Source organism: Oratosquilla oratoria, chromosome 21 (assembly GCF_046742065.1).
Source record: "Oratosquilla oratoria isolate Oo_2021 chromosome 21, ASM4674206v1, whole genome shotgun sequence".
Lineage (NCBI taxonomy): Eukaryota > Metazoa > Arthropoda > Malacostraca > Stomatopoda > Squillidae > Oratosquilla > Oratosquilla oratoria.
The window spans coordinates 59,069,139-59,082,835 of record NC_134797.1 but is presented as its reverse complement, the minus strand read 5'-3'; the positions used below and the strand labels follow the sequence as shown (position 1 = coordinate 59,082,835).

At 39.8% G+C, this 13,697-nt stretch overlaps 1 protein-coding gene across 1 annotated transcript in view; it reads right to left on the bottom strand.

Moving 5' to 3' along the window:
- Positions 1-4,456: 4,456 nt before the first annotated feature.
- The window catches only part of LOC143037169 (uncharacterized), an 11,225-nt gene continuing 1,984 nt past the window's right edge, over positions 4,457-13,697 (bottom strand). Inside the window, exons 2-5 of the mRNA XM_076205288.1 lie at positions 8,401-8,474; positions 4,732-8,230; positions 4,533-4,616; positions 4,457-4,465 (exon numbers count right to left, since the gene is read on the bottom strand). Of these exons, the coding sequence (XP_076061403.1) occupies positions 4,457-4,465; positions 4,533-4,616; positions 4,732-8,230; positions 8,401-8,474 (3,666 nt within the window). The remainder of the gene's footprint in view (positions 4,466-4,532; positions 4,617-4,731; positions 8,231-8,400; positions 8,475-13,697) is intronic.

Genomic DNA, 13,697 nt, shown 5'->3' with positions numbered 1-13,697 from the left:
ACACATAATTTATTACAAACTTACTGCTCTTCCTATCTTTGTCTTCCACTTCCATCATAATCATCTCTACTCTATTTTTCCATATGTGACATTCTTCACGTTTATATCCTTCTCAGTCAGGAACATAGCTCCACTCCCTTGTTTTACCTCTCTGTTTCTAACCCAACAATTATATGCACCATGTCCTACACTGTTGGGTGGTAGTGGACCTTTCAATTTTGTCTCTACAATTCCCATTATGTCCAGTTCTTTTTCTTTCAGGCAATCATTCAGTTCGTTCAAGCCTGTTATCAAGCCATCTATATTTGTGTAAGATATTTTCAATTTTCTGCTACCTCCATCGTGTTTTCTGTTTCCCTTTTGTTTTTCTCTGTTATGACCCATTTTCTCACTTTCATATTCACTACTTTCCAATAGAATTTCTCTTTTTCTGTCTCTGTTCTGTTCTCGTTTTTTTCCTTAGCTTCTTGTATTTTTGCTTTCTCATCCTCTCTTTCCTCTTTGTTCATTTCTCTTTTTATCCATATCTTTTTAAATTGTTCACTATTTGCTAGTTTCCCTGTTTTTGCTAAGATATTCTCTGCTGTTGTTTGTGACCTGAATTTGATCTTAATTGGTCTGGTCTTATCTGTATTGTATTTCCCTAGTCTATATAATTCTTCTATTTCTTTCCCTGTTTCTGCTCCATCTTGAACTACTTCCAATATCTTATTTACTTTCTACTTCTCCTCCTTTATTCTTGTAGTCCAATTTGTAATATATTTCTCTTTCATTCCCAATATAATTATACATTTCTTTTTATCCGCTAAGTCTCTCACTATATTCTCTTCCTCCCTCATCACTTTAATAATTGTGTCTTTAGTTTGATCTTTCATCTGTTGTGCTGCTATATCCTTAAATACAATTTTGTTATTCGTTTGGAATTTTTTTCCAACCCTGTACTTCTTTTGCTATGGATTCTTTATTCTCTTTATTCTTCTTCTTTAATTCTTCATTCTCATCTTTTACTTCTTTTAACTGTCTTTTTAATTCTTCTATTTCCTTAGGGTTTGGTTCTCCTTTTTTAACTCTTCCAATTCATCAACTCTCTGTGCTATCTTTGTAAGTTGACCGAACCTACTCTCCCAATGTTCGGTCATTTTCTCTAGTTTTTCTTCTAGACTTGCTAATCTGGGGAGGTTGGCATCCCCCCCTCATTAAATCCATGGAAATTATTATTTTCACTTTCTATTGTGTTATTCTTATCTATATTTCTAACCTTAATGCTTTTACTGATATTTTCGATTTCCCCTGTGTCGTCAGCAGACCTCTTGTTTACATTTTATCTGCTGTCAGGGAGAGCCCGTTCGTCTCCCTCCTCATTTCCTTCCGTTTCCCTCAGTAATCCCCCCTCTTCTCCCCTTTCATTACATTTTTACTACACCACGAGCTTCCCCTTCCCTAATGATACAAAAAGGTACTTCCTCGTAGTTGAAATCCACGAAAATTGCGGTTTTTTTTTCCCGGAGTTCCAATCTTCGTCGTCAATCCGACGATTGTGTGTGTGTGTGTGTGTGTGTGTGTGTGTGTGTGTGTGTGTGTGTGTGTGTGTGTGTGTGTGTGTGTGTGTATTTTTCAACGTTTGCTGCAAAAATGATTTGAGGAGAATTAAAACCGAATTAGAGATATTATTTTATTTGGTATGCTTTCAAATCCTAAATATCTTCTCGGCTCTGTTACACAATGATGGGAGAAGATTATATACAATACGGCTATATTTTTCCTAAAATATATTTATACATATGCTGGGAATATCGTGGACTTGTAAAAAGACAGATTAGTCTGTATTCGTATATCGGTGAGTCTATTTTGCGGTAGAGTGTTCCAACCATTCGCAGACGTGCAACGGATGTTGTGACATCAGTCCAGTGATAACCATTCCAAGAAGACGAGTTTCTTCAAGAAAGAAAGAAAGAAAAAAAAAAAACAGATTAATCGTGACAGGATAGACGAGTGCCTTCAAGAAAGAAGAAAAACAGATTAATCGTGACAGGATGGACGAGTGCAGAGCATTTAGAATATTGTATACGGGAGAATTCTGTGCACCCCAGAAAACATGGAGCGAGTAGAAGATGCCAATGAGTAAATTTTACGCCCTTTTGATTGAAAACTTGCCTGAGGTAACTCACACTAGAAATCCTTCATCATGAAATAAAGTGAACCGCACACCCATATTAGAGGTTAGAGGACGGGCAGTACTTCACATTAAAACAAAAGGTCTACAAAATATATGACTGGAAGAAGTGTGGGACGGGGAAAAAGTTCAGAGGCCATCAGTGATGTATTCAGTGGAAAACGAAACAGTTACAAGAACGAAAGAAATATTTGGGAATGTTATGGGTAAAGGCAATTAGATAGTAACACACAGGCATGCGTACACACACACACACACACACACACACACACACACACACACACACACACACACACACACACACACACACACACACACACACACACACACACACACACACACACACACGATGGCTCAGTGGTAGAGTTCCCGGCTGCCCCTATGGCGGTCCAGGTTTTAATCCCGCCCAGGGCTGAAATAATTTCAGTATCACTGCGGTGCGAGTCGTGACTCCAACTCTCGTGGGCGGGGGCGGGGCGTTTGGGGTGTGTCTGCGTGTAAAGGTCACAGTATTACCCATAGATCGGTCATATATGAGCTCTGAGCTCTCTTCTGGGAGGGTAATAGGTGTTGATCACGAGTCCAACACGTGATCCAAGACCATGGTGAATCACACACACGCATACGTACATTGACGAAAGCAGTAGTTGCCAGTGCTTCTATGTTTGCGAAGCCAAAACCAAAGAAAATGAAGGTTTTGGGACAGCAGCTTGTCACCCATTAGCAAAATTGTCGGCGGGACATACAGATTGTTAATAAATATAAAACTTGGATTCAGTAATTCATTTCAATTCTGTAAAAAATGAAAAATAAGTTTTTGTAACTGTTTCTTATGTATCTCTTAATCTAAATAATTAGGCGATCAGAATCTGAGGGCTCTGAGGAATATACCTATACACAGAAACACACAAAATAACATCTCAACTACAAAATCTAGGTTACCCACCCTGGTTTTTAGCAAAACAAATCAAGCCAAAACTAGTTTTCACACAGTCTCCCCAAAACCAACACCTGGGACTAGAAACCACTAAATGCTCCCACAATGCCCCCCGTGTCCATCTCCGATGACCTTCTCCCTGGCGGTAATAAAATTAGTTATAATTACCCTAATACTGTAAAAACAAAAACTGTAAATGTCTGCCAAAGATCTAAAGACAAAGCCCGGGAGTCTACAAAATACCTTGCCAAGACTGCTTCAAAGTCTATTGAGGCCAAACGGGAAGAGACCTTCCTACTAGGATCAGGGAACCTAAAAATTCCATCAAGTATATTCAGGACAACTTAGCGGCATATATTCATCCCACAAATTTAAATCTCCACATGAATTCGAACAAGGCTGCCATCATTTACAAATAAAATTGCACATATAGAATGAAAACAGTTGAATTCTCCTAGATTAAAGAATGACCAAAAGTTAGTACGCCTAAAGGGCAATGGTCCCCTGACCCCATCACCAATCTAGATATCAATAAACTCGGACCTCAAGTTGCTCACCCAGACCTGACGCCACCACCTGGCGCGCAATAATCAATGATCACGCGTTAGCATGCTTGCCTTCCAACGTCACCAATCTGTTTCCTCCATCTAGTATATAAATTCACCAACCCCAAATATACAACCGCGCTTAATAGGATCACATACAGTGATTGCAGTATACGTACCTTCTTACAACGGTTATCTTTTTCTCCGAAACTGGGACTTGTAGTTATAAATACATACATATACATACATATATATAGATATATATATACATATATATGTATATATATATATATATATATATATATAATATATATATATATACCGAAATCATTGGGAAAAAACGGTGACCGAACGTTTTTGTCTGGACATCTTGAAGATGCCTTAATAGACGAAAACGTTCGATCACATTTGTTTCCAGTGGTTTCGGCAGATATCACTTGTTTATGTGACTGCTTTGCATATGTATATATATATAGATATATATATATATATATATATATATATATATATATATATATATATACAACACTAGTGTCATGCATGCACACGTTTGTGCGTGTAAGAGGCTTATTAAATTTATTTGCGAATTTCCCATACCTGTGCCCTCGATCTCAGAAAGAGTATCCCTGATAAGACGTTCTCAGCACATAGATTGCTTCATCGAGAATGGACGCGTCTGGAATAATGCCAATCCAACCGCGCCGGTCCACATCCCAGCCAGTAGGAGTTCCCACATATTCCTGAAAATATTTATACTGATAAATATATATTGTAAGCTTTCTAATAAATGTATGATAGGTTCTAAAGGGTCTAAAACATTGTAAAGATAAAACAGAAATTCCTTTGGGTGGAGTATCACACAATTCATATTCATTACTTGCCTGTCTTTTCCGGTAATGTGAAAATTCCCAAAGGTCCAAATCTTTTCTGATCTCCAGAAATCTTGATCAGCAGGAGCAGTCTAAAAAGCAAAGCAAATAAAATTTATCATTAGCATGAAGGCTATCACAAGTGGGATAATTTGTTCAAAGTCAAGAACTGCTAAGTATGCAACATGTCACTAAGGTTAATCTTACCTGAGTGTAGAGGAGAGTACTGCCAACTGACGTAAACACTTCTGCCATGTCATTTGGCAAATCTTTTGATATCCACAATGTAGAGACTGCCTGAGACAGTTTATCATCCTTATACTCGGCATCATCGTAACTATGGCTTTCCTTCATGGAAATTTTTGCTTTAAACAAGGTCTCCACCTCACCTATTTGTCTCTGATCTATTTGTTTCATATCGGCATGGATTTTCTGTAAGTGGTGGTCATCCGTGCGTCGTTTGTCGACTTGTCCAGCATGCCTCCTTCGTTCGTCTGACAGTTGTGCATTTGCTTGTCGTTCACCGATTCTTCTGTTGTTCACCAGTCGGTCGTTAGCGCGTCGAACATCCATTCGTCTATCTGCTGTTCGCCGAGTACTCGTTTGGTGTTCTAACTGTCGGGAGTCAGTGTGCACCTCAGACGGCTTGGTGTCCATTCTTTGTTCTCTAGACCGCGCAACGGACATTCGATGTTCCCTCGATTGCTGGACAACCCTTCGTTGTTTCTTAATTGATCGGGCATCCATTCGGCGTTCTCTGAATCCTATGACTTCCATCCGTTGGTTTTCAGATGACAAAGTATCCAAATAACGGACTTCTGAGTGGTCGGGTGTTATTCGACGTTCCTCTGCCTGGTGCCGAACATCACTTCGACGTTCCTCTGCCTGGTGCCGACCATCACTTCGACGTTCTGACCTGCGGATAGTCATTCGTAGTATTTCTGACCGATGGGCTCCCGATTGTCTTTTTTCTAACCTTGGAGCATACGTCTCTCTTGATTGCCGGGCATCCATTCGTCGTTCTTCTGATCGCCGGCTGTCCATCCGATACTTTTCAAACACCTGAGGTCTTTGGATACCTGACATTCGGTTCTTCATTTGATTTTGGTCTCTGGGTTGTAGATGAGCTCGTTGTGTGTCCCTTCGTTTCATATCAGTACGTTGTTCCCCAGATCTTCGAGCAGCTAATTGGCGATCTTCAGATTGTCTGTATTCCTTTGACTCTCTGAATACACTAATCTGTTTTCCGGGTTGTGCAGGATTCAGTCGCGATTCTATGGGTTGTTGATCACTTATTCGTCCTTTGACTGACCTTCGTGCATCTAATCGTTGTTCCTTGGGTTCTCGGCTATTTCTTTGCCTTTCTTCAGACCATCGGGCATCCATCCGTTGTCTCTCTAATCCCCCGAAATTCAGTCTCCGGTCTTCAGTACTTCTGGTAACATGGCGTAGTTCTTCAGAATGGTGTGCACCCATTCGTCGAGCTTCATTTCGTCGCTCATCCGATCGTCGTATTTCTGGTCGTTCACGATTCACCCGTTGCTGTTCGTATCGTCGAGCATCTGATCGTCGATCTTCGGTTCGTCGATCATTTATTCGTAGTTTCTCGGTCCGTTGGACACCCATTCGTCGTTCTTCACTTCGACGGGCATCCAGTTGTTGCGCTTCAGAGTTCCTTGTGTCTGTCTCCAGTTTTGTGGATTGTCGAGCTCCAATCCGGATTTTGTCTGTACGTCGTTCTTGTGCTCGCCGGACGTCCGTTTGTTCTTCTCTAAATCGCTGGACGTTCAATCGTCGGTCATTCGATCGTTGAGCCTCCACCAATGGTTCTTTTGATCGCCGAAGGTCTACTCGTCGTACTTCTGGTTGCCGAGTATCTATTCGTCGTGCTTCTGATTGCCGAGTATCTACTCGTTGTACCAGAGTGCCTACTCGCCGTATTTCTGATTGTCGAGTATCTTCTCTCCGTGTTTCGGATTGCCGAGTATCTACTCGTCGTGCTTCTGATTGCCGAGTATCTACTCGTCGCACTTCGGATTGCCGAGTACCTACTCGTCGCACTGCTGATTCGCGAGTATCTACTCGTGTTTCTGATTGCCGAATATCTACTCGTCGTACTTCTGATTGCCGAGTATCTAGTCGTCGCACTTCTGATTGCCGAGCATCTACTCGTCGTACTGCTGATTCGCGAGTGACTACTCGTTCTTCAGATCTCTGAACATCCAATTGTCTCTCCGAAGATCGCCGCACTCCAGGTTTGGTAGTGTCTATTTGTTGAATCCTAGATTCTCGGCTATTAGCAAGCGTTTTGTGAGCTTCCCGTACCCCTACACGTTGTTCTTTTGATCTAACCGTATACATTCGTCGTTCTGAAAGACGTGGAGAATTTACTTGCCGTTGTACTGACCGTCGAATATTTGTTCTCTGGTTTTCAATTCTCTGTGCGTATGCCTCTCGTTTTTCGGATCGTCGAGCTTGTGCTAGAGTATTTTGGGCTTCCTGATCATGTTTCTGCTCTTCATTAGGCAAATAGACATTCAAACATTCTTCATTGTGTCGCTGGGTATCCACTCGTCGTTCTTCAGATCGCTGGGCATTCATCTGTCCTTCCCAAGATAGAGATACATCTTTTCGATGTGCATTCATCCGTTGCTCACCAGATCGTCGACTATGTAGTTCTGATCGCGAAACATGCAGATGTCGTTTTTCAGTTGGTCGGGGATCAATTCGTCGTTCTCTTGACCGTTGAAGAGCCATTCGTGGTTCTTGATGTCGTTGGGTATTTATTCGCTGTTCCTCAGATCGCCTGGTATTCATTTGATTTTCCTCAGTCCGATGGTTACCTGTTCGTCTTTGGTCACACTGTCTGGCATTGGCTCGACGCTCAGCTACTCGTCGGATATCTGTTTGTGATATTTCTGACTGTTGAGAATATGTTTGCTTCGCGTTCCTTGTAGCACTCGATCGTACTTCTTGGAGCTGTCGAACATCTCTTCGTTGTTCCCCTGATCGCTGAGAATCCATTCGAGCATTGTCAGAGGGTTGTTTCCCTCGCTGAGTATGCAGGTTTTGATTTTTACCTCGTTGAGCGGTCTTGTGTTCTGATCGCCGAAGGACTAAGTAACGACCATCTGATCGTCGTGTGTGCGCACCATTATTTTCTGATCTGTAACCACCCACAGATCGTTCTGATCGGCGACCACTCCTTGCATCCATTCTACGTTGACCCAACACAGTTTCAAATTCATTTTCATACCAGAAATCCCACGTATTGGGTTTGCTTTGTGCATCTGTACCGGGACTGTTGATTTTGTTTCGTCTTGCGGCTTGTCCTGCGAATTGGCTCGCCCCACTTGTTTGGGTAGACACAATTCCAACGTCTTTCCCACTTTGCTGAGGGTTAAAGTCCACTGACCCTTGATCTTGATCATCCGTTTTAGCGTTTCGGCTTGTCTTATGCTCGGAGGTGTGATCATTAGGCTCCATGGTGTCGGCAGTTTTCAAAGCGGAATGTAATGGTTTGAAGGAATTTCCTCTGTTCCAAAACAAACTACGGCCCTGAAGAGGGGAATCGAGAGAATTACTGACATATTCTTTTTTATCCAAGAGGCTTTCCCTTTTCATCTCAGTTCTAAAATCCATTGGCTTGAATTTGGTATTGTTGTCAACCACATTTTCCTTATTTTCTAGTGGCTCCGTCATACACCTAGTAGAAAAAGAAAAAGAAATCACTAAGATTAGTCACCTTAAAACCTATTTCATACGACTGATATTTAAGATAACTTGGCCACTAGTTTCGGTTGGATGTTCAACTATTGAGCATTTTTTTTTATCTGTGTTCTATTGGAAAGGTAAAGCAAACTTAAGGAATCGTACCTGAAGCCGAAGATGCCAAGAGTAACCACAAAAACCATCCAGGTTCTCATAGGCGTTTGGCTTCCCATCTTCACCTGTGGAAACAAATCAGAAAAAAAAAATTGCAGTCAAAATTACGCATAGGAATATCTTTGCTCCCTTGGCATCTGTCATCTATTCTACACACGAAAAAAAAAAAAAATGCACGTAAAGAACTTGAATACACACCTGCCTTATATTGAGAGACTGTCCCTCGACGCAGGAAAAAGCGGGCTTTAAGAATTCAGCTAAGCTATGCCGCAATCAAGGTTGGTCAGGAACTGACGTCGAGAGAGACAGTCGGAGGGTTTAAATACCAACGGGAGCTCTAGCCCTCTCGGTAAAAATCGATAGAGTGAAAGGGGGATGGAGGAGGAGGAGGAGGAAAATGGATGTGACACTTGGTACGTAGGAGACGAGTGATTCATTATAACTTTCGTGTCCTGTAAGGTGATTTGGTGCAACTCCTTTCGCCATATGCCAAACGGTACATGGATGCGATATACAGTAAATGCATTTGTTTCTATAGGTATATCGTCGTTCTATATGCTTCCACTTTTACCAGTGTAGTTGCCTCCACTCATAAGTTCCCACCACCAGAATCCTAGTAATAAGGTTTGAATGTACACGGTTGTAGAAAGAGTCAACAAGGAAAAAATTGTAAGCCTGTTTGTGAAACGAAAAATGGATATGTTAGCGTTGAGTGGAACTAAGCAGAAAGGAAACTATGAAGTTGAGTTTGTCCTTGCGATCGGTAGGGTGTAGAAGGAGTGACTGTTGGCAAGTGTTGACAAGTTTAAGGTGTGCGGTTGAACGGCAGGAAGTTTTATTTTTTTTTGGGGGGGGGGGAGGGACGGGGGCAAAAATTGTGAAAAGGTTGTAAGGTGAGAGTGTTTATGGGTGCACTTGGTCCTAGTAGGAAGAGAAATGAGAAGAGAGAAAAGTAAAATAATGTAATTGTGTGGAGAGTTCTGAATAGAAAGTGTGATGGTGATGGGAGATTTGAATGCTAGAGTGGGCGATGAGACATTGGATCGTGTAATAAGAGAGTATGGTGTACCTTGAAAGAAGAATGAAAATGGATAAAACATACTGGAATGCGTACTTAAAGATAATTAGTTATTGCTAATACCATATTGAAAAAGAGATATTTGCCTGAGTATACGCGGGTCAGATTGGTGGGAAGGTAATTGATAGAATAATAATAGGTTATGCAGTGGCATCCAAGAGAGCGTGTGGAAAAATATAGGATGTGAAAATGTTGAAGGAAAGGAACGATGAAATAATCAGTGTATGTGTTTTTCACCACGGTATTGAATCACGCGTTAGACTCGTGATAGACAGCTATTATCCTCCTGGATGAGAGAGCTCATGTATGGCCCGATTTATGAATAATACTGCAACCTTACACACACACACACACACACACACACACACACACACACACACACTCGGTGGCGCAGTTGGTAGAGCGATGAGAACTACTAGCATGGTGGTGCGCGTAGTGCTTGGTTCGAATCCTGCCCAGGGCCGAAATTATTTCGGTACAGCTGCGCTTCGGGTCGTTACTCTGACTCTCGTGGGCGGGGAGTTGGGTGTGTGTGTGTGTGTGTAAGGTCATAGCATTACCCATAGATCGGACCTACGAGCTCTGAGCTCTCTTCCAGGAGGGAAATAGCTGTCGATCACGAGTCCAACACGTGATCCAAAGACCAAGTGAATACACACACACACACACACACACACACACACACACACACACACACACACACACACACACGCACGTAGACCGATTCACGGAAAAGAAGAAGGGGATTTTTCGTGGATCTCAACAACGAGGAAGTACCTTTTTTGTATTTATAGGGAAGGGGAAAGCTCGTGGTGTAGTGGGAAGGTGATGGAAAAGGAGAAGGGGAGGGATTACTGAGGGAAATGGAAGGAAATGAGGAGGGAGGCGCACGGGCGCCCCCTGGCGGAATAAAGAATGTCAACAAGAGATCCTCAGCGGACGTGGGAGAAGTGAATAATTTCAGTAAAATCATTAAGTTTAGAAATATAAATAAGAACAACAAAATGGAAAGTGAAGATAATAATTTCAATGGATTTAATGAAGGGGGGGATGCCAACCTCCCCCGATTAGCAAGGCTAGAGGAAAGACTAGAAAAAATGGCTCAACACTGGGAAAGTAGGCTAGGTCAACTCACACAGATTGCACAGCGAGTTGATAAATTGGAACAATTAAAGAAGGAAAACCAAAACTTAACTAAAGAAGTAGAAGAATTGAAAAAACAGTTAAAGGAAGTAAAAGATGAGAATGAGGAATTAAAGAGGAATAATAGAGAGAATAAAGAGTCCATAGCAAAAGAAGTACAGGGTTGGAAGAAAGTCCAAGAGAACAATAAAATTGTATTTAACGACATAGTGACACAGCAGATGAAAGAACAAACTGAAAATACAGTTATTAAAGTAATGAGGGAGAAGGAGAATATAGTAAGAGACTTAGCAGATAAAAAGAAATGTATAATTATATTAGGGATGGAAGAGAAGTACAACTTAAACAGAACTACGAGAATTAAGGAGGAAAAAGAAAAAGTAAACAATATATTAGAATTAGTTCAGGAAGATGAACCTGAAATAGGGAAACAAATTGAAGATATGTATAAACTCGGGAAATACAGTACAGATGAGACCAGACCAATTAAGATTAAATTCAGGTCACAAACAACAGCAGAGAATATATTAGCAAAAACAGGGAAACTAACAGACAGTGAACAATATAAAAAGGTATGGATAAAAAGAGAAATGAATAAAGAGGAAAGAGAGGAGGAAAAAACGAAAAGACAAGAAGCTAAGAAAAAAAAAACGAGAACAGAACAGAGTCAGAAAAAGAGAAATTCTATTAGAGAGTAGTGAATATGAAAGTGAGGAAATGGGTCATAACAGAAAAAACAAAACAAAAGGGAAACAGAAATACAATGGAAGTAGCAGAAAATTAAGAGTGTCTTACACAAATATAGATGGATTAATAACAGGCTTGAACGAACTGAATGATTATCTGAAGGAAAAAAGAACTGGACATAATGGGAATTGCAGAGGAAAAATTAAACGGTCCACTACAACCCAACAGTGTAGGACATGATGCATATGATTATTGGATTAGAAACAGAGAGACAAAACAAGTGGGTGGAGTTATGTTCCTAAGAATGATATAAACGTGAGGAATGTCACATATGGAAAGAATACAGTAGAGATGATTATGATGGAAGTGGAAGACAGAGATAGGAAGAGCAGAAAGTTTGTAATAAATTATGTGCCTCCAAAAACGGCCTCGTGGGAAGAAAGAGAACATAAAAGTATGTTACAAGACACAAGAATAACACTAAATAAGATAATGGAAGATGGAGGAAGAATAGTTATAATGGGCGACTTTAATTGCAAAGAAGTCTGCTGGGAAGAGATGACAGTAAAGGGTGGAGACGACTCATGGGGAAATGTTCTACTTGAGATGATTATTGTCCATACAATGACGCAATGGATTCAAGAGAACACTAGGTATAGAAATGAAGAAGAACCATCGAGACTGGACCTAATAATCACAACAGAACCTGAAATAGTGGACAAGATTGAATATAAGACACCAATAAGTAAAAGCGACCACATATTGGTTGAAATGGAACTAAATGAGGAAAAATACATGAAAAGAAATGAACAATATAGAAAAGGAAGATTGATGTATGAATTTTTTTTTTTTTTTTTTTTTTATAAAATAAGAGAATTCTTTCAAAAAGAAGACTGGGAAAGAATATACAAAGAGGAAACAACAGTGGAAGAGAAATGGAATATTTTGACAAAAAAGAAAAAAAAAAGAAAGAAAAAAAAAAAAAGAGTGGAAAAGTATGTCCCAAGACAAAAGCAAGAAAAAGAATATGTAAAGTGCTGGTACAACAAAAGTTGTAGGGAGTTGAAAGACAAAAGAGATAAAGCTTGGACAAAATGGAAGAAAGACAAAAGACCTGAAAAATTGAAAATATATATTAGTTATAGAAATGAATATGTACAAGTGTGCAGAGAGGAAAAGAGAAAATTTGAAAAAGATGTCATAGAAAAATGTAAAGATCAACCAAAACCATTTTACAGATTTGTAAACAACAAACTGAAAAACAAACAAGAATTAGAGGAATTACAAGGAGGAGTTGAATACACAGAGGAAATAGAAATGGCAGAAATTATGAACAAGCATTTTAAATCGATGTTTACAAGGGAGAACATACAACCTGGAGATATCGAATGGGAGGAGAAAGTCCCCCCTATGAAAGAAATAGAAATAACAAGGAATGAAATAATGAAACACTTGAGTAATCTTGAAATAGCAAACTGGATTTTGAAAGAATGCAGGAATGAACTGGCAGACAAAATACATAGCATAGTAAACAGTTCCTTGAAAGAAGGAAAAGTTCCAAAAGATTGGAGAAGAGCAAATATAGTGCCTATATATAAAAGGGGAAATAAAGAAGACCCTTCCAACAATAGACCAGTCTCTCTAACAAGTACAATAGCAAAAATTTGTGAAAGAATTATCAAAAGTAGATGGGTAAGGTATTTAGAAAAAACAACGTACTAAATCCAAGGCAATTTGGATTCAGACAAGGACGATCATGCGTCACAAACTTAATGTGTTTCTATTCAAGGCTAATAGATATAATACAAGAAAGAGATGGATGGGCTGATTGTGCATCTCTAGACCTAAAAAAACTTTTGACAAAGTACCACATAAGAAGTTGCTTAAGAAATTAGAAACTACAGGAGGAATACAGGGCAATCTGCTTAAATGGATGGAAGACTTTTTGCAAGAAAAAAAAATGAGAGTAGTAATAAGAGACAAACACTCTAATTGGGATAAAGTAATAAGTGGTGTTCCACAAGGAACAGTTCTGGCCCCAATAATGCTTGCTATATATATTAATGACATGGATAAAGGAATTGAAAGTTATATGAGCTTCTTTGCAGATGATGCAAAACTGTTGAAAAAGTGAACTCTAAAGAAGATTGTGAGTCACTACAGAGTGATCTCAATAAAGTATGGGAATGGAGTAGGAAGTGGGAGATGGAATTCAATACTAAGAAGTGTAGTATAATGGAATTTGGAAAAAAAAAGAATAGTAGGATCATATAAATTGGGAGAAGAAGAAATAGAAATAAAAAAAAAATAGAAAATGAGAAGGACCTGGGAGTCATTATTATGAATAATATGTACCCTGAGAAACATATATACAAGATTT